Source organism: Balaenoptera ricei, chromosome 4, assembly GCF_028023285.1.
Source record: "Balaenoptera ricei isolate mBalRic1 chromosome 4, mBalRic1.hap2, whole genome shotgun sequence".
Taxonomy (NCBI): Eukaryota; Metazoa; Chordata; class Mammalia; order Artiodactyla; family Balaenopteridae; genus Balaenoptera; species Balaenoptera ricei.
In genome coordinates, this window is record NC_082642.1 from 148,079 (window position 1) to 175,566 (window position 27,488).

The window sequence follows — 27,488 nt, forward strand, 5'->3', positions numbered from 1 at the left end:
TCATTTGTTTCTTTTTAAACAGTAGCACACAATTTGCCCTACTCTACACCTTGCTGTCTGTTAACATTATACCTTAGAGATAGTTCAGTATCTACACGCCTGGATCTCACTCCTTAATGGCTGTACAGTATCCCGCTAGATGGAAGTACCATAATTATTCAGCCGTGGGACTTAGGTTTTTTTCCAGCCTCTTACTCTTCATTCTTTCCTGAAGTTTGTATTGGTGCCCAAGATGTGCCAGGCACTGTTCTAGGGATGGAGAGCAGAAAATGAGATATTTGAGGAATTTACAATCCACATACAGAGAGGAACATTCTCATACATCTGTGTACATGTGTGAATGTATCATTTCTATAAACTATAGAGGTAGAATTGCTGAGTCAAAAGGTACATGCATTGCTAATTTTGATAGATATTGCAAATAGCCCGAGAAAATGTTGTATCAATTTCTTCCCTCTGTTCTGAATCTTTTCATGTGATTAAAAGTCACTATAATTTTTTATATTCTTAAACTAAATTCTCCATATAAAAATGCTCACAATCACTTGAGCAATGGCTAAGGAACTAGGAAACATGACATATGGGACACTCTTGGCAGGGGGGCCAGACCCTGCTGGCTAAGACTTTCCTCCCTGCCTGTAGGGCAGTCCTCCTGCAATGCCAAGGAGGAAAGACCAGGGTGGGAGGTGGTACCTGTGACCCAAGAGGACAGGCCCTTTGGAGAACATGGTGTGTAGTTAACAGCATCGCCCATGCACATGCTATCTGACAAGGAGGAACAATCCACACACACACATACACACACACACACACACACACACAGTGTAGGAACTGAGAAAAAAAATATTAGTGATACCTATGACCTAGGCCTGATTTCCTTAGTATTTAAAGAACTTCTACAAATCAATTAGAAATCCAACAACCCCACAGATAAATGGACAAAGAACAAACACAGTTCTCAATGAAGCAAATGTTCTCCTATGTTCCAGAAAATCTGTTAATAAAATGAATGCTGTTAATTAAAAACTTTTAAAATGTGTGTTTCTGATCAACATCAATCTGCCCCAAGTGTGGTCATTACCACTATTAAAAACAGCTGTGGCCTCAAAAAAAAAAAAAAAAAAACAGCTGTGGCCTCAGAAGAGCCCTCTGCACTCAGGCAGCCACCCTTGTTCCCCTGGCCCTTTCTGTGTCTGTCTTTCTTCCTGTGTATGACTTTCTGTGACTCACCATCTCATAAGCACTGACGCTGCCATCAGCCATTCCCACCCTCCCCTCCTGGCCTCGGTGACAGATTCCTACTTGCCTGCCTCTATCCACTCTCCCTGCAGGGACCCCGTTGGGGCTCTGCCCAGATCCCCGGGATCCCTTTCCCTAATTCTGCCCCTACCGCTAAGTGTGCTTTTGCTTCCAATCTGAGGTACCCGTGACACTTCTCAGGAGGGCTGTCCTGTACGACTGCCCCTTTGTACCCACATAGAGAGCCTGAGTGCCTGGATTATGTTAACCAGGGTGGCCCTTAGCCAATAACCCACAGGCATAGATATGGAAGCCCAGATCCCCTGCCGGGGTAGGAATTCATATTCCGGAGCTCCTCTGCTGACCAGGTGAAGTTACCCTTCTTATAACTTTGTCTGAGATCCTTGCTTGCTACCCTTTTTCTAGGTCCTTACTGGTTTCTCCTGGGAGTGTTTCCTTCATAAACCACTCTCACATGATCCTTGGGTGTCCCAGCAGCAGGCTCTAAAGGCAATGTAAAACAAAGTCTTCTTCCTTAGTAACAAAATCCTGATTTTTTCTTTTTTTTTTATTCTGGCATGCAACTTCTCCAAAAAAAGGCTACATTTCCCAGCCTCCTTTTCAACTAAGACTATGACTAAGTTCTTGCCAATGAGATATAAGCAGAAGTGCCCTGTAGGACTTCTCAGAAGCCTGTAAAAGGGCACTCTTGCTGATGGCTAGAGCTTGTCCTGGACTCTGAGGATGGGGGCACACCCTCAGATGTGGGAGCAAGATCTGGAAAAACCCTGGGCCCCTAACAATGTCATGGACCTGCCAAAACTGACCACAGATTGCCTACAACTTCTTTTATGTGAGAGATAAGTTTCTCACCTGTTTAAGCCAATGTCATTTGTTTTCTTCGTCCTATGTAGCCAAGCCTAAATCCTAACTTATAGACCAGACCACTATGATAGAGGCTGAAAAAAGGCAGATGCTTGCTTTTCCAGCCTCCCTTGCAGCTAGGGTTTGCTAGTGTGACCCAGTTCTGGCCAACGAGATGTATGGGAAGGTCAGGTGGGGAGAAGGGTGGGGGGAAGAAGTTCCAGAAAAAAAATTTTTCTTCTCTGATGAAAAAACAAAACAAAAACCAAAACAGGTGCATGATGTAGAGCTCTCTTGCCACCCTGGCAACCTACTCTGTGCTACCTGCCTTTGGTTGCAGCATGTGACAATGTGGTGTCTGGAGCTGTGACAGCCATTCTATAATTATGGAACTACTGGGCAGTCTATGGACAAAAAGCCAAACAGCTGAGAAGAGCTGTGTAGAAGGATGGAGAGAGCCGGAACCCTTCAAACCATCCCCGAGACCTCCCACTCCACACCACTGCAGAGTCCACAACGTAAATCAGTTTTCCTGTTGTGTGCAGCTGAAAGCAGCCCAACACCCACTGGGGGTGAAGCACTGAAATAAAATAAGGAATACTTAGTCTTTATAAGACCTAGAGGTGATAATTCTCAAGAAAACTACTACCATTACCCCTTGGAGGGGAAGATGACTGAGTTCTGGGAAGATAATTATCTGCGTTAGACTGCCTCTGAAGGCCAGAAACAGAACCTCCAGCTTCAAGGAACATAATAAATAAGCTCCAGGATCAGCTGATTTGGGTGCTCAACAATGTCATCAGGAACCCAGTCTCCTCCTCTCTCTGCTCGGACATTCTTCAGATGGGCTTCATCCCCAGGCTGTTAGCAAGATAGGGGCATACTTCCACGCGGCACCTCCAGACACAACAAGGGCCTACCAAGTCCTGCATGCTCTGCCCCCTCTCCATTATCCCTCGGACTTCGCACCCTGATACTCTCCTCCTTGTCCTCTCCCTCCAGCTGCACTTGCTTGCTCATCTTCAAACATGCCGGTGGACTCCTGCCTCAGGGCCTCTGCACTTGCTGTTCCCTCCACATACAGTGCTCTTCCCATACATGTCCATCTGGCTCCCTCATCTCCTTCAGGTCCTAAGTATCACCTTCCCAGTGAGGCCTGCCTTGACCACACTATCTAAAATTACAACCAACTCCCCATCCCCTTTCAGGCTTAATTTTTCTCCAGCATGTAACTGCATCCAACATAGGGTTCATTCCTTTGCCTCTCTGATTGTCTGGGCTCCCCTTGCCTAGAAGGTGTGCTCCAGGAGTACGGAGATGCTTATCTGATTACCCTCTTTTCACTTCCCCCAGGGCCTAGCAGAGTATGTGTTCCATAAATTTCTGTAGAAGAAAAGACAGACAAGAGATGGACAACGTCCAGAGGAAGTGGGGGAGGGGGGATGTTTTCAGAGATGGTGCCCCCGTCGCATCACCCCCCAGGCTTCCCCCGGTATATCTCATCCAGAATCGCGCATGCGGGGCCTCAACTAGTCACTGGCAAAGAGAAGGGACTTCCTTTAGCTCCACAGTGGGGCTGGGGTCAGCGGGTGTTGGCGAGAGGTGGACCCCTGAAGAAAATAAAGAGAGGTGGGAAAAAGGATGAGGGGAGTGCATCTACTTCCTGGTTCTCCTGGGCTTTCCCTCTGTGGCCTAAAAACAAGGCCATCTCACGCCTTCATGCCAGGTGTCTAAAAAGTTGTCAACCCTGCCCTACAGCCCAATCCATGCCACACTTCCCTGGAATCTGGCTTCCACGCCCATCTGTGCCGCACCAGGGTTATCAATGTTTCTAAGTCCACTGGGGCCTCTGGGGCCTTATCTGGCTCTGCCCTGCTGACCACAGCAGCCTCCTCTCCAGCCCCAGTTCTCTGGCGACCTGTCCCACTTCCAAGGTCATTGTGCTATAAGGACCCCCATCAATGCCGGCTGCGTCCCGCCCCCTTCTCCACCCGTTTCCAATTTCATCTTCTGGGAAATGAGCTCCAGGCCTTGGAGAACTGAAGCAGGTTTGCTCTGAAACCCTAAGGGCTTCGAAATCACAGCAGCCTCAGGGGAGAGAAACCAGGTCCCCAAGCTGGGTTGGGGGCGCGGGGTGGCGCCAACCCGGCTGCTCTCCCTTGGGGGAGGAGTCTCCACTGCCCCCCTCGTCCCCCTGCCCGCGCGGCCCGGGCCAGATACCCCGGCCCCGCGCCGCGGAGGCGCCGCCGTGTCCGCCGCGTCCGGAGCCGGGGGAGCGGGAGCCCAAGCGGAGTGGGGCGGGGCGGAGGGGCCGAGAGGGCGCGGCCGAGGGTGACCGGGACTCCTTCCAGCCGGGGGCGGAGGGGAGGGGCCCGCGCGGCTTTATTGCCTCGAGCGCCGGTGCAGCCCGCTCGAAGCCCCGACCCGTCGAGCGTCGCGCCAGCCCGCGCCCATGCAGCTCCGCCGGCAACCGCTTCCCGCGCCCCGGCCGGGGGACCCGTACCCCGCCGCCCCGCTGCTCGCGCTGCTCCTGCTGCTCGCCCTCCAGGGGGCGGCGGCGGCGCCCGCGGGGTCCGGGGACCCCGAGGACTCCGGGTGGCGTCAGGACGCGGAGCTCCCGCGCGGGCTCCTGTCGCAGGCGGCGCGCGCGGCGCTGCACTTCTTCAACTTCCGCGCGAGCTCGCCCAGCGCCCTTCGAGTGCTGGCTGAGGTGCAGGAGGGCCGCGCGTGGGTGAGTACCAGAGCGACACAGTGGGCGCGCGCGGGGACCGGCCGCGAGGCGCGTGGGTGGTGACGCCTGGGTACGCGCGCCTGTGCGCCCAGCGGCGGATCCGCGAGGGAGACTGTGGTGCGCCAGGCGCCTGCGGGGATCCCGGCTCGCGCCTCGGCGCCGGGAACTGTTCAGGCGTGGAAAGGCCCGTCAGCGCGCGGAGTCCGCAGAAAGCTGGCTCGTTCTTTCTGGCATTTACGGGGCCATAAAGATTTTTTACAGGGCAGCTCCCATACCTGGGGAGGAGGTGCATGGGGAAACGGAGGAACAGGCCCAAAAGGCAAGGCTTGATCTTTTCTGCGACTACCCAGAGTTGGTTGCTATGGGGTGGTCACCGAGCATTAGTTCTGGGTGGGATTTCCAAAATCTAAGCCAGTTCCCAGGCCGAACCGCTGACGTTCCCTGGTTAATTGCAGGCCATCTTGCAAGGGCTTCTGGATAATATTGCAATTTACGCGTTGCCCTGGGCAAGAATCTTCGTAATCCTGGCGTCTGCTTTAATCTAATGAGAGTGAGTGAACCAGGGCTGTTTTGTAAGAACGTGGCATCTCATTCGGTTGCTGATTTCAAGGCACTGGCTGTAGGTACCATTTTGTGTCTGTGAAGCTACGTTGCTTTCTTCATCAAGGAGAAGATTACGAAAGTTACAGAACTACCCTAAGTCTGTCCCAAAAGTGACGATGCTTTTTCCAGTAATCCTCCAATATTCCACAAAGCCTGTAGACTCAGCCTTAAGGAATCTAGAGTTTAGTAAAGAGTGTAAATAGAATTTTAAAGAGTGTCTGTAGGATTTTTCTTTAAGACTGTTCTAGACGTGGTGTTAAGGGTGTGAGAAAGCCATTTGGAAGCTCGGCCTTGGTTCTTCAAAGACTTAACCCTACACCCAGCTTGTCTAGATTTATTGAATGGTGAAATAAAATTTTCCCTAAAAAAAGGCAACCTGTGCTTGTCACCTGTTCTAACAGACCTTGCTGTGTCAGGGAGGAAAAAGTTCAGTTTACCAGCCCAACAGAGAAGTGAGGGAACAGAGCTTGAGAACTTTCTATCAAAGTAAGGGAGTCGCCACCTCCCAGAGCCCAAAGAGGGCCCCCCCTGAATATTTCCTCCCTGGTTATCAGTGGGAAGGATTCCCTACAGAAAACTAAGCTAAGATTTCTAAAGTGCACCAGGAATTTTTCAGGTCCCAGGAATTTTTTTTCTTCCTTCTAAGACCATAAAAAGAATTAAATAATAAAATAATTTGCATTTTCATGCATTTAGTTAACCCCTTATTGAAAAAATAAAATACTTGGCCTCGTTCATAAAATAAACTCAATCCAAGTGAGTTAAGAAAAACTTCCTGTCTTACCCACAGAGAGCTCAGTTACTGTTTTCATCTGTAATAATATAATCCTGAATTTTAAAGGGATCTCCTTTTTTGGCCTAAAAAAGCTGGGGGGGATAATCAATAAATTAGAGGCAGGTATGCATGAGAGGGAGGAGGAGTTAAGAAGTAGAAGAATCCAGGGCATTGACCCTAAGAAACGATACCTTCCTCCATCATCTGGTTTACCTTTACATTTCCTCCCAAAGTGATTATAAATGTTTTAACATCAAGGAGCCAAGGAAGAGAACTTAGTGATTTTCAGGGCCAAGACTCTAGAGACTAAAGTGGTTTCAGTTTCCCCTTGGAATTCAGTGAAATTGCTTGATTGATTGAAACTGTTTGAATGAGGAGAATAGACACCACCTGCAAGGAGCCTTCAATGCAAGGAATTTCTGCTTCAATTACAAGAGCAGTTGTAGCATTGATAAGAGGTGGAAAATGATAGACTCTCAAAACTCTTTATCCAATCAGTGCATTATTAGAGTGAGCACTGAGTTGCTGGACAATATCTGTCAGTCATCTAGGACTGACCCGGGGTTAGCAGGTGGCTGGGTGGGCGAGAGAAGTGTAGCTGATAGCATCCTTCTCCATCCTCGGGGTCAGTGCATCCCTTTGTATTACAGATGAGAGGCTGGGACCAAGTCAGGGTTTTTCAAACTAATGGCACACTATTGGGTTATGAAATCTATTTAGTGGTTGCAGTTTTTTGTTTGTTTGTTTTGTTTTAAATGAAATAGTTTGGAATACAAACTGTTTAGAGTGCATTGCCGAAGACAGGGTAAGTAGTGCCTCAAAATGTTGCAAACATATATGTATGAACTGGGTCATTATGAAGCATGCAGTTCTTGCTATGTGTTTCAGCTGAAAAAATTTTGAAAGCCAGTGAACCAAATGATTTTTAAAACCTCTTCCAGCTCTGAAATTCCTTGATTCTAAGTGATTTTTCGGTTCTGCAACAAACCCTCATTTTAGGAACACTGTTGCCCTCTAGTGGTAAAATGCGGTAATAGCTGTGGTAGTAAATGCAAGGAAGTATTGAGAAGAAATTAGAGCTAGCTGGTGAGCTTGTGAGCATTCTGTTTTGTTTTGTTTACTAATTGTAAGGAGAGATCACAGACCATGATTTGTGTTCCCTCATTGCCCTTATCTGATGACCTCTCTTTCCTGACTATACACTACCCTTCCACGACCAGGAGGCTATTTTTCTGATGCCTTAGGACCCAGAGCATGGAGGGGTGGTGTTGAGAGCTCCTATGCTACCCAGGGTATCCTAGATCAGCCCTGCTCCCGACGATCTGGGGCTGTCTCTTACACTGAGGCAAGTATCCTCTGGCCAGTCCTATGACAACTGGCCCCTGCCCCAAGCAGCCGGTGAGAGGCCAGCCCTTCCCTGGCATTTAGAGAGACTGGCGAGATCTTTGTGTGCACAAACTTCAGGAGAAAGGCAACCCATTTGAAATCAGCCCTTGCTTGGGGATTGCTCACAAGGACCAGGCCAGGACCAGTAGTTGGAAATATCAATAATTGAAACAGTTGACCAAAGGTGGGGCAGGAGGGAGTTATGCCCAAACCTTAACTGCTTCAATCTAAATTAAAATCAGTAGGGGGCTTCCCTGGTGGCGCAGTGGTTGAGAATCTGCCTGCCAAGGCAGGGGACACGGGTTCGAGCCCTGGTCTGGGAAGATCCCACATGCCGCGGAGCAACTAGGCCCATGAGCCACAATTGCTGAGCCTGCGCGTCTGGAGCCTGTGCTCCGCAACAAGAGAGGCCGCGATAGTGAGAGGCCCGCGCACCGCGATGAAGAGTGGCCCCCACTTGCCGCAACTAGAGAAAGCCCTCGCACAGAAACGAAGACCCAACACAGCCAAAAAATAATAATAATAATAATTAATTAATTTTTTAAAAAATCAGTAAATATAAAACTATCTGTCTTTTTGTGTAGGGCGAAGGCCATTAATTGGCACTCCTTGCAGTCTTTCTAGCAAGAAGACACACCCATAATGGGCATCTGTGATTTCCATTTTTGTTTACTTACAGTGGAGGGAGCACTTGCAAAGAATACAGTTCATGATCCTCTCCTTTTACTTTTCTTGACTTTTCTTGCCTATGACTCACCCATACCATGCAATTTACCAGCAAGAGTTTTAGAGACTTGACTTCATCAATTCTTTCTACTGCATTTAACTTGGATTTTGTGGACATGACATCTTTTTTTGTGGCCCCTCCTCACCAGAACATTTAATGATGCAGCTAGGTAATGAGTACACCTGGCACAGGTAAGTTTGGGAGCAAAACAGCTGACTTCTGGTGAGCATCCGGCCGCCCCAGCACTGGTGGGCTGGGCTGCTGTCCCCCGCCCCCGCGGGCCCGGGTGAGTCGGAAGGCGGAACAGAGCCGGTCTGCTGAGCCACAAGGCAGCTGGGAGAGTGCCTAGTCTACTAAGAAAAAGCTTCTTCTTTTATCCCTTTTCAATCTGTGAAGCACTTTAATACAGCACAATTCATCTAATTACTGCTCTCCTTGAAGGCCTCTCTCCATTAATGTCTAATTTAGAGGTGATGGTTCACAAGAATAGGAAAGCAATACATCAAGCAGACCATAGAAATGAAAACTGGAGACTGAAGAAGGTCGCAATGAATATGGAGGGGAAAGATAAGTAATAAAACCCTTAAGTGAAAGAATCTCTGCTTTCATGCAAGCAAGACTCCTAAGTGCTTTTACAGCCCTCATGAAAGAACAGTAGAGGGTGGCTATTGGCAGGATGCAGGTGGCGCTCCTCAGCGCCCTCTGCCGTGAGGATGAAACATAACAATCCTGAAAGCACAGAACCGAGGCCCAAGCCTGCCCTCCTTTCCGGGCACTGCCACTGCTGAAATGGCACAGGTGCCCCCAATGGCTCCGCCCACCTCCCACCGCGGCGCCCACCTGGTCTAAAGGCTCTGATTGCAGAGTCTGGGTCCAGTATGGGGTGGGAAAGGCCACTGGCCCTGAGGGTAAACTTAGCCCTTGGCCTTCCTGGCGCGTGTCCCTCAGTCGCTCAAGCCAGCTACACGTGGATGAGCAAACACTTTTAACCAGCTTGTAAGAAGTTGTTTTTGAACCGCACACGTTTTTTTTTTTTTACCAGCCCACAACATTTCCACTTGTCTTGCCACACGGGGAGTCATAGCCAAGGGTGCGTGTGATCATGGAACATTAGTAGTGATCCCAAATAAAGACCACCATTGGTGGGTTGTGAATTTAACCATCAGGAGTGTGGCTTGGCTGCACACTCTTCCTTGAACGGCCTCGGTGGTTCTGCTGGAGATGGAATGTAAATAGCCCTAAGATGACTAATCTTAATGAGACAAGGAATGTTAAATCCACACACATAAACACACACACATGCACACACACAGTCTCCCAGATCCAACCTGACCCTTGATCTCAATTCATCAGCATGAATCACCCTAGAGATTTATTCACACTTTTGCAGCCGCGGTATTTATTTGCCTTTGTGATGGCCCCTCAGTTGAAGAGGTTTGCACAGAGCTGGTCCCACAGTAGCAATAGCAGTTGGGCCCCACTCTGGGTTACTTCTTAGGATCGTTCAAGACGCCTCTAGCCAGTAAAGTCGAGTTATGAAAGAGTCTTGTACCATAGCTGTGTACGAGATGTATATGAATCCACAATGGCCCCAAGAGGAGGTGCCAACACAGAACACTATGTGGAGGATCACAGGTAATTTTGTATCTGTATTAGTTTCACTGCTGTAACAAATGACCACAGACTTTGTAGGGAAAAAAAAAACAACTCCCACAAATTTATTCTCTTACAATTCTGGAGGTCAGGAGTCTGAAATAGGTCTCACTGGGCTAAGATTAAGGTGTTGAAAGGGCTGCATCCTTTCAGAAGATTCTAGGGGAGAATCCATTTCCTTGCCTTTTCCAGCTTCTAAAGGCCGACCGTACTCCTTGGCTTGCCCTCCATCTTCCATCTTCACAGCCAGCAGGTAGCATCTCCTGAATATAACACTATTCTCCCTTATAAGGACCCATGTAAGTACACTGGGCCCACCTGGATAATCCAGGATACTCTGTCCAACTCAAGATCCTTAACCCGATCATATTGGCCAAATCCCCTTTGCCTTGTAAACATGTTCACAGATTCCAGAGATTAGGATGTGGACATCTGTGGGGGCCATTACTCAGCCTAACACACCCAGCTTCCAGGTGGCTGCGAGCTCATGCAAGTGTTTACCACACTGCCGGACACGTGACTCTACCCAGGATATGGCAGCTCTGGCTGATCTCTGCAGCCTTGGTAACCTCGTCACCCCCAAACACGCCCACCCTCCACAACCGGTGTTGGTACTTGACTGTAGGCTGCTTTGTTCTCTTGCCCTGCATGTGTGTCTGCTTCCACAGGGTGGAAGGCCTCCCTTTATCTCCACTGTCCTAGCATAGGGACCTGCTAAAGACAAATATTAAATATTAGATGAAAACAAAGGTAGCTGGACGGGTGCTGGGACCACTGGGCATCAGGAACAGGAGGCTGGGCCAGGCCCCAACCCATTCCCAGCCCTCCTACAGGAGGAGGGAGATCGAATACCTCAAATCTCTTGCAACCAGCCTTTTCTAATTTTCTGAGCCCCACCTTGAGCTAGAGGGGAAGCAGAGGGGAACACTGCCGCTGGCCACTTCTACCCTGGCTCCTTTGGAAGAAGGGTCAAGAACTCGTACTCAGAGTTGGCCAAACAGATTAACACACAGTATTCTGTCTCTTTCTCTCCACTACTCCTTAGCCTGTTGAAGTGTCCAGTGCAAAGATCTCCTTGGACCCCACAGGATGGGGCCTGATCTGGAGGTCATGGACTTTTGTTCCATAAACTGCAATCGCCTTATCTGGCATTGCCCGAGAGAAGGAAAATGCAATGAGATAATTCCAGGGTATAATGTAATACGCTGATGTTCTCTCTGTCCAGAGTATAAGAGCAGCATAGCAATTTTTGTCCACAGATGAGTTGTTTACTTGTCTCCAACTAAGCCTGACTCATAAAACTAACCTTATAAAATGAAGAAGTTTGCTTTTCCTGGAATGGCGTGACATTTATGTTTTCTTACCAAATGTGAAGGCTGGAGGGGACATTTAGAAGCCGAGTCTGTTAGGCCAGTGAGGCCCACTGTGTGCCCGAGGGGAGATTAGCATCACCGTTTGAGCTCTTGACAGCTGGTCTGTCCCCACTGCCCACCCCCTCAATGTGGAAACATGAAGTTTAAGGCTGTCACCACCGGCTCTAAGGTCACATGAAGGAAACATGCCTAGGAACCAGTGGCAGAGAGAAAAAACAAGAGACAGGCTTCCCCCAAAGCACAGGGTTTTCTTTTTCTTTTTTTTTTTTTTGCGCTGCGAGGCATGTGGGATCTTAGTTCCCCAACCAGGGGTCAAACCCACACACCCCTTGCAGTGGAAGCTCAGATTCCTAACCACTGGACTGCCAGGGAATTCCCAAGGGTTTTCTTTCTGTAAATGAGCTTTGGGCAGAATGTTATCTTTGGAGACTCCCAGAGTCGCGGCGTTTTTGTGACCCCTGCGGCATCCGACGGCAAGGTTTCTCTGGGTACCGTCCCTGCTCTTACATTTGCCCTAGGTTTTTGTTGTTTTTTTTGAGTGAGTTTAAAGGGGGTGTTAGGTGTTTAAAATGTGCTCTTAGAATAATAAATACCTATTCTCCATCCCTTATCAAGTTCCTCAGTTTTATGTCCAGTACTCACACCCAGTATTTCAATGACTTGACTTTAAACAAGCAAGCAAATGTTGTATAGTATCTAATATAAAGATAGTCTGGACACGTGCTGGAGGAGACATCTCTGATCTACTGACATGAAAACAAAAGCTTTGTGTTTTACAGAAAATAGCTTTTTACTGAAAATGAGACATGGCTTAGTAGAGTTGCTATTAGAACATGTAATTTTTAACTTCCTGGATATAAATGGCATAACATGGCCAAGTCGTTATCCATGTAGCAAGAAGGAAGGAGTGAATTTTCTTCAGAAATGATTTAAATCCAGACTGCCTTCTCCAAATGTTCCTGCTTGAAAAACAGCACATGCTATGTTGCCACGGAGTTTTATCACCTGCACTCCCTGAAGCAGAGGGTCGATCTGTCCCATGAACTTCCTGAATCATCATGACCTGATTTGCCAAAGACTCCAGGTGGACCAAACTTTGAGATAACATTCCTCTGTTTCATTTAGTCTCATGATACCCTCAAACCTTTGGAGAGAATTAATTGTCATGTCCTCAATCTCCTGCTCATCTGTCTTCTAGTGACAGTCACTGGAGCTACTTGTTACTTCCTGTCCCTCCCTCTGAGCTTCAGTGGTTCCACTCAGTGTCTAGAGAGAAGTTCTCAAAGTGTGGTCCCTGGACCAGCGGTAGCAGCGTCAGCATCCCCTAGAACTTGTGAAAATGCAGGGTCTCAGGCCCCACCCCAGGTTTACTGAATCAAAACTTGGGGTGGAGCCATCACACTGTGTCTTATTTAGCAAGCCCTCCAGAGATTCTGGAGATTCTGTTCCAGCTCAAGTTTGAGACCCATGGCTCTGGAATAAAGTCCCTTAAGAGACCTTCTCTAATCTGGCCCCATCCACCATGGTGACCTCCACTCCAAGTATCCCCGCTATTAACTTGCTAATCTCCCCAGCCTGGCTGCTCACCTGTCTTCCTGAGTGTCCTTGCCCTCTCTCTCCCCAGTTGTCTCCAGCCTAGTCCTCCTGGAGAGTCCCCCTCCTGCGCTGCACTGGCTCAAGCTCCCACTTAAACCCTGCCTGAAAGAGTGCATCCAGGGACTCCTTCCAGAGTCTCAGATCATCGTCACTTCCATACTGTTGTGGATTGTTGTGTCCTCAAAAAAGATACATTGAAGTCCTAACCCCCTGTACCTGTGATTATGACCTTACTTGGAAATAGAGCCTTTGCAAATGTAATCAAGTTAAGATAAGGCTATACTGGGTTAGCATGGGCCCTAAATCCAATGATTGATGTCCTTATAAGAAGGTCATGTGAGGGCTTCCCTGGTGGCACAGTGGTTAAGAATCTGCCCGCCGGTGTGGGGAACACGGGTTCAAGCCCTGGTCCGGGAAGATCCCGCATGCCGTGGAGCAACTGAGCCAGTGCACCACATCTACTGAACCTGCATGTCTGGAGTCCGTGAGCCACAACTATTGAAGCCCACGAGCCACAACTATTGAAGCCCGCAAGCCGCAGCTACTGAAGCCCGTGTGCCTAGAGCCCATGCTCCGCAGCAAGAGAAGCCACTGCAATGAGAAGCTCACGCATCACAACGAAGAGTAGCCCCCGCTCGCCGCAACTAGAGAAAGCCTGTAGGCAGCAACGAAGACCCAACACAACCAAAATAAATAAATTAATTAATTAAATAAATAAGTTTATTAAAAAAAAAAAAGAAGAAGGTCATGTGAAGATACAGAGAGAAGAATGCCATTTAAATACAGAGACAGAGACTGGAGTGATACAGCTCCAAGCCAAGGAAGGCAAGGATTGACGGCCACCACCAGAAGCTCGGAAGAGGAAAGGAGGGATTCTATCCAGAGCCTCAGAGGGAGGCCAGCCGTGACAACACCTTAATTTTGGACTTTTGGCCTTCAGAACTGTGAAAGAATTGATTTCTGTTGTGTTAAGGTACCCAGTTTATGGTACTTTGTTATGGCCACCCTAGGAAATGGATACACACTCCCTGCCCAGCTGTCTCCCTTCCAGAAGGTCTGCGTGGTCTTGTCTAGAGGAACTGTGGTTTTAAGCACAGTCCAACTCTCTCAATTCCTCTCTCTCTCCCCCTCCCTCTCTCACACTTCCCACACACACACCAGGCAGCTTTCTTTCCGCCCTCTCTTAAAGGGATTGACTGGGTCTGTTTGTATGACCTCTGTGCTGTATAAGGGGAGAGCAGGGGCCTGGAGCCAGGCTTCGCTACTTACTGGCTCTGTGACTTTGGACAATTCCTTAACTTTGGGCAAGTGCTTCAGTTTCTTCATCTTTAAAATGGGGATAAGATCAGTATTTACCTCAAAGGACTCTTGTGCTGTGATAAGTAGTCCCTGGGTGCTGTGTTAAACCACATGAAACATGTAGTGAGAGCTCAATATATATATATTTAACATATATATTATAGTTTTTTATCATGATTCTACCCAGTGGCTAGCAGAATGCTTTATACACAAGTGCTGAATAAATGCTTGACACTGATTAGATAGGGATTTGAGGAACATTTTTTTTTGACCCCCCCAAAAAAAAATCTAGTAAGATGAGTTTGTCCTATGAAGGCATTCTCTGGTACACTTTCTTAAACAGGACTTTAAAAGTGACCTGTTTCCCTCCCAACTGATTGCAAGGGAAGCCCCAAATCAAAGTGCTGATCACTCTCCTAAAGAGCCTGTCCTGAGGCAGGGCGGCTGCCTGGAGCTGCCCTTCCTCATGGCCTTTGGGGACAAAAACCAAGGAACCTACAAAATCAACCAAACACACAAAAAACAGGTTAGAACATAAACCACATCATTGGTGGTCCGTGACTGTAAAGCATTTAGTTCTAGGCTACAGTACATAAGTCCTCTTTTACACGTAATTAAAAAGAAATCTGTAGCAAAGAGCTACTAATTCATTCCTTCAGGTTATACAGCCATATAGTAATTTGCTTTGTTTGCCAACTTTTTCTTTACATAAAAAGCTTTATTCTGGAAAAGATTAGAGCAAGGTGCTGTGCCCCTGGCTGTGCCTGGAGAGGGATGTGAACTTCCTAATCTGTTTGGCATGTGGGCAGTTTTGGCAGCGTGGGGATGGGAGGAGCAGAGCCCCATGATCCGCTCCGCTCCGTGGGAACACTCCTCACGTCAGGAAAGCCAGACCTGCTTGTCACCTTCCCTGCGACAGCCTTGGCTCTTTAAAAAATGTCTGTTTAGCTTTTCAAAAAATGTCATTAAGTGAACGGATTAGCTTTGCATCATCTGGCCGTCACAACACATGTTGTAAGCACAGAGGGAGGACCACCTGACCTTGAGAGTTTGGCTTTGGCTCTGTCCCAGGTACCGAACTTCTAGATTCAAAACCACTATAGTGAGCAGTTTACCTCACTCTGCAAATCTGATCACACCAACAACATGAGGGACAAAAACACAAGTTTAAGATATGGAGTGGGGACATCCCTACCGAGTTACTTCGGACTTAACGTTTTTTAAATGACTCTCTATCTTGTTAAAAGCCCATTCATGCACTTGTTGGTTCCAGGTACAAAGCTGAGGGAATAACACCCTCATTACCTTTGCTTCGTGGAGACCCCTCTCTTATGGCTGTTTATTCTCTTTTATCCCCTTTCCCATTGTCGACTGAAAAAAAAATGCACAACCTAAAAGTTGAGAGTTATGTTTTATTCGGTGAACTTACTGAGGACTATAGCCCAGGATGCAGCCTCTCAGATAGCTCTGAGGAACTACTCCAAAGAGGTAAGGGAGGTGCCAGGATATGTAGGAGTTTTTGCTGAAAAACAAAAACAAAAACAAAACAAAACAACATGTAGTTCAACATCAAAAGATTACTGCTAATCACAAAAACATCTCAAGTTAGTGATTTTAGTGCTTTTCTATGTATGGGAAGATGCAAGAGTCTGGGCTTATGTAAATCATTCCTTTGATAAGCATCTTAAATATATAGGGCCAGTATCCTGTGTTTCTCCATCCTGAATTCCCCTCAGGGCGCACTTTCGGGGTTTTAAGCCTGCAACATCCTTTGTTTACTGAAATGGCAGGCGACATTCTTTGTCCACAGTGCCTCTTCTTGGTCATAAATTTGACCAACATTTGGGAGGCATTTCATGACCAATTTTGTCCCATGGCTCTAGGAAAGCTCATTCCTAGATCAGGTGAGGATTCTGTTGATAGGCCACTCAATGTGCTAAGTTTTTTGGATTAGGCCCTGTTGATAATCTAAAATTCTCTGGATTGCCTGTTCTACTAGTCTGTTATGATCCAGGAAATGTTTTCTCTTGTTGCTTCTTCCCATATCTACAGTTGCATTATTACAATTATTCTACGTAGAGTTATATATGTGATTGATTGCCTCAAGACATTTAGCCATCATTAGTTTTGTTGGAGGCCTGGTTACACATTGGGTAATGCAAGAGACAATAATCTCATAAAATAGACAGGATGTAAATAATACACCTGTAATGTTAATAAAGTACAGCAGAGAAAGGCACAAGCCATAAATAATTTGAAAACAACAAGAGAACAAATTAAAACAATGATTAGTATAACTAGCTGTAATCTGGTCTCAATAAGCCATCAAATCCACAGGGGAGCCAGCTGGATAAGCCAAATTCTGGAAGGATCGTGTAGAGAGAAAAAGGTACATGTTTCATCTTTGTTTACAAAGGTACACTTTATCAGCTTGTTGTAGATCAAAATTAGCGTAAAGGGAAAGATTTTCTGGAAAAAAAGATTAAAAGCCAGTATATTTCAGAAAAAAATCATAAAATTATAAATCATATTTATCAATTCATTCAGTCCCATGTAATTAATTCCAGTTGATCTGGATGAAGTCATCAGGTTTTCTGTTAGGGTTTTGTAACTTCTTACTGAGTTCAGTGGTATGATCTAAAAGTTATCAGAAACAAATTTGTCAAAAGTCTTTTTTACGAATCCTCTTGAGAATCTTCATTTTATAAAAGCATCAGAGTAAAATAGTGATTGTCTATAAATGACAAAAGACAAAATGGCATGGTTAAAGATCTGTTTACAGTGTAACTGACAAGAGACTTGGTTATTTCTGTGTCATATGACATTTTAAGATAACAACTAGAATTATAACTGATAACATTATATCAGGACATATCAGATTTTTAGGAATTCCATATAAGTTTTGGAATATCTATATTAATGACATTTACCCATAAAATAAGAAGGTTTTATCACACTTATTTGACAATGTTTCCCATGTAATTTAACATGCCAAATAAACCTAATTAGTTTAATATCTCTCCTTGGGATGTTTCAGGGGTCCTTTGAAGCATACCAAAGTTAGCTGGAAAGTCAAAAGAATCTTAATTAGAATTTGATATTTGGGAAGTTTGTTATAAAAAAAAAAGTCAAGTTTTTAAAACACTTGGTCAAATAGGATCATAGGTCACTGTGAAGCAGTAGTTATTCACTCAACCAAAGTGACAATAAAAGATTTTTAAGGCAAATAGCAGACCATTTAGAAGGCAAAGAAACTCACAATCTGTTACCAAAAGTATTTAGTTCAACATTCCAAGAAAACTCTGTTCTCTTAACAGAGAAAGAAAACCAAACTCCAGTCCTGCACTGGCCCACCCTGAACAAAATTCACTTACCTAATTAAATTCAATCCAAACCCAGCCCAACCATGCATGGAACAACTTTTTCAGAGCTGTCTTTCTACAAACCTTTCACACTTTCTATATCCATTTTAGTTTGTCCCTTATTTTTCCGCCCAGAGACAACCAGCTCAAGGACAAAGTCTCTCTTTTCCCTTAACAAAATGTACTTCCACTCCTCATACCTTCTTTTGCCAAAAACACTCATCCTACTTTCCTTGCATACTAGATCATGTGAACCTGGAATTCATTCTGGCCAGTTTCCTTTATACTTGGAAATATTTAATTTGTAAGTGCTTACTATTTAGTCAATTAAATAGAGCTCTTCTATAAGTTTAATTTTGATAATATTTTCCAGAGGTAAAAACACCTATATGTATAATGTACACACTGACATAAACAAACAAAAATAGAGATCTCATAGCTTCACTTTAACACTTAGTTTTGAATCAGGTATTACGATATAAACTTACTAGTTTATAAATAAGTTGGAATAAGTCAACTTTATTTTCTCAGATGACCAAGACTTTACTATTGATATTTGTGGAAAAGACTTCTAAGATTTGTATTTGTTCTTGATGATCCCCTAAGGAAGCTGTGAATTAGATTTTGAGCGAGGGAGCCTTTCCAGTGGTTTGAGTTTTAAAAGGCCATTTCTTTCCTTTTTTTTTTTTATTTGTATCAGGTTTTACCTGATTAAGTGAATTAGGCTCAGTCTCAGGTCATTGTAGCTGTATCTACATTTCTGATTTGTAGAGACTTGAAACCAGACAGTTGCTTTTAATACCCCAGAGAACAGATCTGCTGCCTAAATTATACTAAAAGATTGATTTGTCCAACAACATTTTCTTTAAGTTGCTATTTTTATATCAGTGAGAAGATTTCCAACTAAACTGAAATTCAAGAGTTCTATGTCCTAGAATTTTAAGCTTTTATTTATCATGCTTCCAAAGTTTGCATAAGGGATTCAACAGAGGCCCTGTTTCTGAGTGCACAAGTTAAACCCAGAGCAAGAACCTCTATTATTGTTTTTATTGGCCCCTGAATATTAGCACTCAGTTTTTATTTCATATTGTGTGGTCTCAGGTAACCGTGTTGGTTTCTTTTAGTATGTTTAACTAATATTGTCTGAGGGGCAGATTTATATGCCCTGTCTTATACCAGGAAGGGGGAGACATAGTGTCTGTCTTACAGTATAATTAGGGAAAAAAGATGTAACCATCTTATAAAGCCCATTTAAACATACCAATTTATGTAAGCTTTCATCTCAATTCTATCAACTTTTATACCTTTAACTTTAGTTTCCATTAGGACCCCATCAATAAGTCTTGGTCTTACAAGGAGTCTTAGATGCTTTTCTTTTTTTTAATCTCCCAACCATTTAATCTATTTTTGTATAAAAGGCTCTGGGGTCCCCAGCAAAGGGCTGAGCTGAGAGATTCAGGCCCTTTTGTCAATCTTTTAACTTGATTAATTGGCCTAACTGTTGCCCCAAGCAATTGCTGGTCAAGTATCTCAATGTAATTCCGCCCCGCCCCAGCCTTTATATATATAACTGGGGTAAATAAAGCAGACTTGTTTGGGGCCTTTTATGTTGGGGACCAGTAGGGGTCCCTTTAAACTACCCAACCTTAGGTAGTGTTGTATCAAAACCTTTTGTTTTAATCCCATTAACATCTGTTTTATTTATCCCATTTCTTAATAACCACCTAAAGATTTTTATCCTTTTGGTAGGAGTCCCTTTAAAATTTCCACCTTGTTGGGAAGAAGTCTCTAGACTTTCCCCTCAGTTTTTTCTCCCTCCCTCCCCATTAATCAACCTAATTTACATTAGTTAACCTAATGTTTTTATTAGGATTTGTAAGACCCACTGAGGGGAAGCAAAGGCCACAAATAAGACTTCCCAAACTGGTTTTTTGTTTGTTTTAAACTAAGGGAGTGGGACTTCCCTTGTGGCACAGTGGTTACGAATCTGCCTGCCAGTGCAGGGGACCTGGGTTCGATCCCTGGTCCAGGAAGATCCCACATGCCGTGGAGCAACTAAGGCCGTGTGCCACAACTACTGAGCCTGCACTCTAGAGCCTGCGAGCCACAACTGCTGAGCCTGCAAGCCACAACTACTGAGCCCACGTGCCGCAACTACTGAAGCCCGCATGCTCTAGGGCCTGCGTGCCGCAACTACTGAGCCTGCGTGCTGCAACTACTGAAGCCTGCGTGCCTAGAGCCCGTGCTCTGCAACAACAGAAGCCACTGCAATGAGAAGCCTGCGCACCGCAACGAAGAGGAGCCCCCACTCACCACAACTAGAGAAAGCCTGTGTGCAGCAATGAAGACCCAATGCAGCCAAAAATTTAAAAAAATTAAATTAAAAAAAATTAAACTAAAGGGGTTCTTTTGATTAGCCATTTTATATATATATATATACCTATACATCTCCAACTTCTGATTTGTTTTTTTTATAGGTGCCAATAAACAACTATATAATAAGAGCTCTCTAAAAATTTACCAATTTTGAAGTTTCTCCAATTTAAATGATCCATCATCTGGCCATTAACAAGATATATCTTAATAGTGACTCAAACTAGGAAGATGAAAGAGGCATCCCCACAAGAGAGTGCAAAGCCTACACAAGATATAGAAAGTTTACTCCTGGGAATCCCCTGGCAGTCCAGTGGCTGGGACTTGGCTCTTTCACTGTGGCTGCCCGGGTTCAATTCCTGGTCAGGGAACTAAGATGCCGCAAGCTGTGCAGTGCAGCCAAAAAAAAAGAGAAAACTTTACTCCCCAAAATAGTCAAAGAAAGTAAAGACCTTTTTTGCACAGGTTAAGATGACAAAGCCCCTGAGAGTTGGTACAGCCAGACAAAATGACTTCTCAGAATCCCAGCCTATTCCACCAACTGCCAAATGTGCACCATATGTGTACTTTCCGGTCATATGGTAGTTCTTTTTAGTTTTCTAAGGAACCTCCATACTGTTGTCCATAGTGGCTGTATCAATTTACATTCCCACCAACAGTGCAAGAGGGGTCCCTTTTCTCCACACCCTCTCCAGCATTTGTTGTTTGTAGATTTTTTGATGATGGCCATTCTGACCAGTGTAAGGTGATACTTCATTGTAGTCTTGGTTTGCATTTCTCTAATAATTAGTGATGTTGAGCTCTTTTCATGTGTTTGTTGGCCATCTGTATGTCTTCTTTGGAGAAATGTCTATTTAGGTCTTCCCCCCATTTTTTGATTGGGTTGTTTGTTTTTTTTTTGATATTGAGCTGCATGAGCTGTTTGTATATTTTGGAGATTAATCCCTTGTCAGTGGCTTCATTTGCAAATATTTTCTCCCATTCTGAGGGTTGTCTTTTCATTTTGTTTATGGTTTCCTTTGGTGTGCAAAAGCTTTTAGGTTTAATTAGGTCCCATTTATTTATTTTTGTTTTTATTTTCATTACTCTAGGAGGTGGGTCCAAAAAGATCTTGCTGTGATTTATGTCAAAGATTGTTCTGCCTATGTTTTCCTCTAAGAGTTTTAGAGTGTCTGGCCTTACATTTAGGTCTTTAATCCATTTTGAGTTTATTTCTGTGTATGGTGTTAGGGAGTATTCTAATTTCATTCTTTTACATGTAGCTGTCCAGTTTTCCCAGCACCACTTATTGAAGAGACTGTCTTTTCTCCATTGTATATCTTTGCCTCCTTTGTCATAGATTAGTTGACCATAGGTGCGTGGGTTAATCTCTGGGCTTTCTATCTTGTTCCATTGATCTATGTTTCTGTTTTTGTGCCAGTACCATATTGTCTTGATTACTGTAGCTTTGTAGTATAGTCTGAAGTCAGGGAGTCTGATTCCTCCAGCTCCATTTTTTTTGCCTCAAGACTGCTTTGGCTATTCGGGGTCTTTTGTGTCTCCATACAAATTTTAAGATGATTTGTTCTAGCTCCGTAAAAAATGCCATTGGTAATTTGATAGGGATTGCATTGAATCTGTAGATTGCTTTGGGTAGTATACTCATTTTCACAATGTTGATTCTTCCAATCCAAGAACATGGTATATCTCTCCATCTGTTGGTATCATCTTTAATTTCTTTCATCAGTGTCTTATAGTTTTCTGCATACAGGTCTTTTGTCTCCCTAGGTAGGTTTATTCCTAGGTATTTTATTCTTTTTGTTGCAATGGTAAATGGGAGTGTTTCCATAATTTCTCTTTCAGATTTTTCATCATTAGTGTATAGGAATGCAAGAGATTTCTGTGCATTAATTTTGTATCCTGCAACTTTACCATATTCATTAATTAGCTCTAGCAGTTTTCTGGTGGCAGTTTTAGGATTCTCTATGTATAGTATCATGTCATCCGCAAACAGTGACAGTTTTACTTCTTCTTTTCCAATTTGTATTCCTTTTATTTCTTTTTCTTCTCTGATTGCCGTGGCTAGGACTTCCAGAACTATGTTGAATAATAGTGGTGAGGGTGGACATCCTTGTCTCATTCCTGATCTTAGAGGAAATGCTTTCAGTTTTTCACCATTGAGAATGATGTTTGCTGTGGGTTTGTCATATACGACCTTTATTATGTTGAGGTAGGTTCCCTCTATGTCCACTTTCTGGAGTTTTTATCATAAATTGGTGTTGAATTTTGTCAAAAGCTTTTTTCTGCATTTATTGAGATGATCATATGGTTTTTATTCTTCAATTTGTTAATATGATATATTACATTGATTGATTTGTGTATACTGAAGAATTCTTGCATCCCTGGGATAAATCCCACTTGATCATGGTGTATGATCCTTTTAATGTGTTGTTGGATTCTGTTTGCTAGTATTTTGTTGAGGATTTTTGTGTCTATGTTCATCAGTGATATTGGTCTGTAATTTTCTTTTTTTGTGATATCTTTGTCTGGTTTTGGTATCAGGGTGATGGTGGCCTTGTAGAAAGAGCTTGGGAGTGTTCCTCCCTCTACAGTTTTTTGGAAGAGTTTGAGAAGGACAGGTGTTAGCTCTTCTCTAAATGTTTGATAGAATTCACCTGTGAAGCCACTGGTCCTGGACTTTTGTTTGTTGGAAGATTTTTAATCACAGTTTCAATTTCATTACTTGTGATTGGTCTGTTCATATTTTCTGTTTCTTCCTGGTTCAGTCTTGGAAGGTTATACCTTTCTAAGAATTTGTCCATATCTTCCAGGTGTCCATTTTATTGGCATAGAGTTGCTTGTAGTAGTCTCTTAGGATGCTTTGTATTTCTGCAGTGTCTGCTGTAACTTCTCCTTTTTCATTTCTAATTTTATTGATTTGAATCCTCTCCCTTTTTTTCTTGATGAGTCTGGCTAAAGGTTTATCAATATCGTTTATCTTCTCAAAGAACCAGCGTTTAGTTTCATTGATCTTTACTGTTGTTTTCTTCGTTTCTATTTCACTTATTTCTGCTGTGATCTTTATGATGTCTTTCCTTCTACTAATTTTGGGTTTTGTTTGTTCTTCTTTCTCTAGTTGCTTTAGATGTAAGGTTAGGTTGTTTATTTGAGATTTTTCTTGTTTCTTCAGGTTAGATTTTATTGCTATAAACTTCCCTCTTAGAACTGCTTTTGCTGCAGCCCATAGGTTTTGGGTCATAAGTTTTCGTTGTCATTTGTTTCTAGGTATTTTTTGATTTCCTCTTTGATTTCTTCAGTGATCCACTGGTTATTTAGTATCATACTGTTTAGCCTCCATGTGTTTGTGTTTTTTACAGTTTTTTTTTCTCCTGTAATTGACTTCTAATCTCATAGCGTTGTGGTCAGAAAAGATGCTTGATATGATTTCAATTTTCTTAAATTTACCAAGGCTTGATTTGTGCCCCAACATGTGATCTATCCTGGAGAATGTTCCATGTGCACTTGAGAAGAAAGTGTATTCTGTTGTTTTTGGATGGAATGTCCTATAAATATCAATTAAGTCTGGTCTAATATGTCATTTAAGGCTTGTGTTTCCTTATTGATTTTCTGTCTGGATGATTTGTCCATTGGTGTAAGTGGAGTGTTAGTCTCCCACTATTTTTGTGTTACTATCAATTTCCCCTTTTATGGCTGTTAGCATTTGCCTTATGTATTGAGGTTCTCTTATGTTGGGTGCATAAATGTTTACAATTGCTATATATTCTTCTTGGATTGATCCCTTGATCATTATGTCCTCTCTTATCTCTTGTAATAGTCTTTCTTTTAAAGTCTATTTTATCTGATGAGTATTGCTACTCCAGCTTTCTTTTGATTTCCATTTGCATGGAATATTTTTTTCCATCCCCTCACTTTCAGTCTGTATTCAAGTTAATGAGTTTCGTGCTTTTCTATGTAGGGGAAGATGCAAGAGTCTGGGCTCACTGAAATTATTACTTTGATATGCATCTTAACTATCTAGGGCCAGTATCCTGTTTTTCTCCATCCTGAATTCCCCTCAGGGTTGCACTGTAGGGGCTTTATGGCTGCAGTATCCTGTGTTTACTGAAATGGCAGGTGACATTCTTTGTCCACACCTTGATTCCATTGCCCTCCCATGGGCAACCACTTTGAAAAGGGCTGATGTATATTCTTCTGTCTGTAAGTGCTCTTATAAAAGATATTTTTGGTGTGTGTATGCAAATTTTTATTTAAAACATTTTTGTAAGTGGTATTTTGCCATGCATTTTGTTGCTTCTGTTTGCACTCCCAGCCTTGAGGATCTCTCTTTGTTGCTGTACGTATGGCTAGTTGGCTCCCTTTCCCTGCTGCACAGCAACCCCATTTTACCTGCCCGCCCCCAAGGGACACACACCAGATTGCCTCCCACTTCCCACCACACAGATGATGCCTCAAGGAACATTCTCCCACGAGTCCCCTGTAACAGCATCACAGTTTGTCTGGGATACATACCCAGCAGTAGGTTATTGGATCATAAGGTGTGTGCAGTCTTGATTTGACCAAGTCAGCCAGACTGCCTTCCAGCTAGGCTGCACCAGGCTACCTCCCCCCAGCCATGTGGCAGGAAGGGGACCCCTTCCAGGGCAGTCGGCTCTTGTTCAACACTTGGAAAGGAATTGTCCGAGGAGACACACGTGCTGACGAAGCAAGAGACTTTATTGGGAAGGGGGGCCTCGGTGGAGAGCAGGAGGGTAAGGGAGTCCAGGAGAACTGCTCTGCCACGTGGCTCACAGTCTCAGGTTTTATGGTGATGGGGTTAGTTTCGGGGTTGTCTCTGGCCAATCATTCAGACTCAGGGTCCTTCCTGGTGGCACGTGCATTGCTCAGCCAAGATGGATAACAGCGAGAAGGATTCTGGGAGGTTGGTAGGACACGTGGACTGGCATCTCCTCGCCCCTTTTGACCTTTCCCGAATTCTTCCGGTTGGTGGTGACTTGTTCTGTGTTCCTTACCAGGACCTCCTGTCGCAAGGTAACTCATGCAAATGGTTTCTATGGTGCCTGGCCAGAGTGGGCGGTTTCAGTCAGTGGTTCCCTATCAGCCATGAACCCCCCAAACCCGGCCAATGGGTTGGCCCTATGCATTTTCTCATTTATTGCCAATCTAACAGTTGCACAGTGGTCCCTCACTGCTTCTTTAGCTTGCATCTCCCGATTATTCACTTGTGCACAGGCCTTCAGAGCTCTGTTAGCCCAGGTAAAACATGTGATATGCTTAGAATCACACCCAGCACAGGCCCTAGAGGGTGTCTGTTGTTGTTGTTCTATAAATACAAGCGTCCTTTAAATGATGGTGCATATAATAATGTTGTCCTAATACAAAACATGTATTCTAGTGATTATTTCTAATCTTGAGTGATGTGACTGGTCATGTTGACCTGCTAGTTAAGACTCACATCCACATCTGTCCACCGTAAACTTCCCTCCATTTCCGCTGTCCCCACCCTGGTTCATCCACCCCCTCAACGAGCCTCCTGTAGTCTCTGCATTCACTCCGGACCCCTCCTCACTCCAGCGCCACCAGTTCTCCATATGTGGGCTAGAGGGATCTTTAAAAAGCTCTCCTTCCTGTTCGTGGCTTCCCATTTCTCTTAGGAAGAAACTCTTACTGCAGCCTGCAAGGGACGGCCCCTGACCACCCGGCCAGGGCCAGCCTCTTCCAGATCCTGGCCCCTGTCTTCCTGCCCTCTGCCCCCCAGCTGCTCCCCAGCACCTTCAGCCCCATCTTCCTTCCATGTGGAAAGTTTGCCAGCCCCCCACCTTCACCCTGACACCCCAAAGTCAATTCCTTCTAAATGTTCAGAGTTCAGCTCAAATGTCACGTCGCTGATCCCCAGACTAGATCACTTCTCCAGTTATCCTTTCATAGCTCTTAAGTCATCCATGATCAAATAATCAGCTCTACAGCGATCTATTTGAAGTTCTCCTCCTGTCACCTGACTGCCCTGAGGGCGGCTGTGACTGTCTGTGCCCTGTCCTCCTGCTCCTAGCCCTGCGCTCACGTTCACAACTCCTGGGGTAGGTGTTGAACTACAAAGACCTCTTTATCACAGGATAGTTTAATCAAAGGCAGCGGAAGGGAGCTCACAGCCCTAAAATGTCCTGAGGAGTGTGAGACACTTTGTCCCAGACAAGAAGGCCCTGGCTGGTGCTGCTTTGCCCAAGGCCTGAGGCTGCCGCCTTATCTCAGGAGAACCAGCAAAGCTGCCTCAGGGGAACTTGTGACTCAGAGGAAGGGAGCCGGGAGAGGCCTTTGTGGGAGCAAAAAGGGCTGTGTCTTGATAAAGGATAAAGTACAACCAAAAATATAAAAATCTTATTTTGGACAGAATGTAGATGCCTTTAAGAGTGCCTAATTAAAACAAAAGGAGGAGATCAAATCGGGAAGGAAAAATTACTCTTCAAAAGGACAGCTCGGGGAAATTCCCTGGTGGTCCAGTGGTTAGGACTCCATGCTTCCACTGCAGGGGGCGTGGGTTCAATCCCTGGTCAGGGGAACTAAGATCCCACAAGCCGCTGTGCAGTGCGGCCAAAAAAACCAGACAGCTCCATTCAGCTCACAGCCTTGGTTTGGTTAATCCACCTGTTTCTTTCCCTGCAAAGAATAGGTACTGGTACATCACTTTGCCTCCATGTGTTTTCAAAAAAATGTTGAGTCAAATAATATCTTAAGTACTTTATTTAAAATATGCACAGTTATATCAAGAATAAGGCAGATTTTTGTGAATCCTTGTGGCTAGCAAATAAGCGTGCCCAGTTTATTACCGATGGGAAGATTGGTGGTCCTCAAGATTCTTCTCAGTGTATACACCTTCCCCGGGGGGATTGCAGCCAATTCCGTGGCTTCAACCACCACCTCTACTGAATCTATTTTTATGACGTGCAGCTGCCTCCTGGCCGTATTCCATGTCCCTGAGCACAAGGAATGCAGCGCCAGCCCTGCTGCCCCCTCCTCTTCTCATGAATGGCCTCACCACCCACCACAGTCACCCCCAGCTAGCAGCCTGACGGGCATCCTGACTCCTGTGTAGGAGGCTGAGCTTAGGCCCCTAAGTGGACGGGAAGGGCAGACTCCTAGGTCGTGCATGCAGCAGGCCAGAGGGCCCTAGGACTGGCGCAGCAAGCAATTTAGGCTTTAGACCTGCCGGCTGGCGGAAGTGTTGCCTTCTTTGAGTCTCAGCTCTTGGTGCCCGCGTGGCTCGGGTGAGTGTTCCATGTGTTCCTCTAACTCGGGTGGGGCGACGAGGACACTGAACTTTAGGAGACTTGGAGACAGATATATGGGGCGCCTTGTGCAGCCGCTTTCGTGCAGGCCCTGTTTACACCCTTTAATGATTCACTGCGAGCTCTAGGCAGGAGAAAACCAACGTAAAAACAAGCTAGATGGAGTCTGTATCTCAGCCTTCCCTAGCCTCATCCTTGGGCCAGACCCTGCTTTCCAGCACAGTTCT

The 27,488-nt window shown here is 44.9% G+C and overlaps 1 protein-coding gene across 1 annotated transcript in view; it reads left to right on the top strand.

The window, feature by feature from the left end:
• The first annotated feature begins 4,488 nt into the window (after positions 1-4,488).
• Positions 4,489-27,488, top strand: part of RARRES1 (retinoic acid receptor responder 1) — a 41,277-nt gene continuing 18,277 nt past the window's right edge. The window contains exon 1 of the mRNA XM_059920035.1: positions 4,489-4,834. Coding sequence (XP_059776018.1) covers positions 4,556-4,834 — 279 coding nt within the window. The 5' untranslated portion in view covers positions 4,489-4,555. The remainder of the gene's footprint in view (positions 4,835-27,488) is intronic.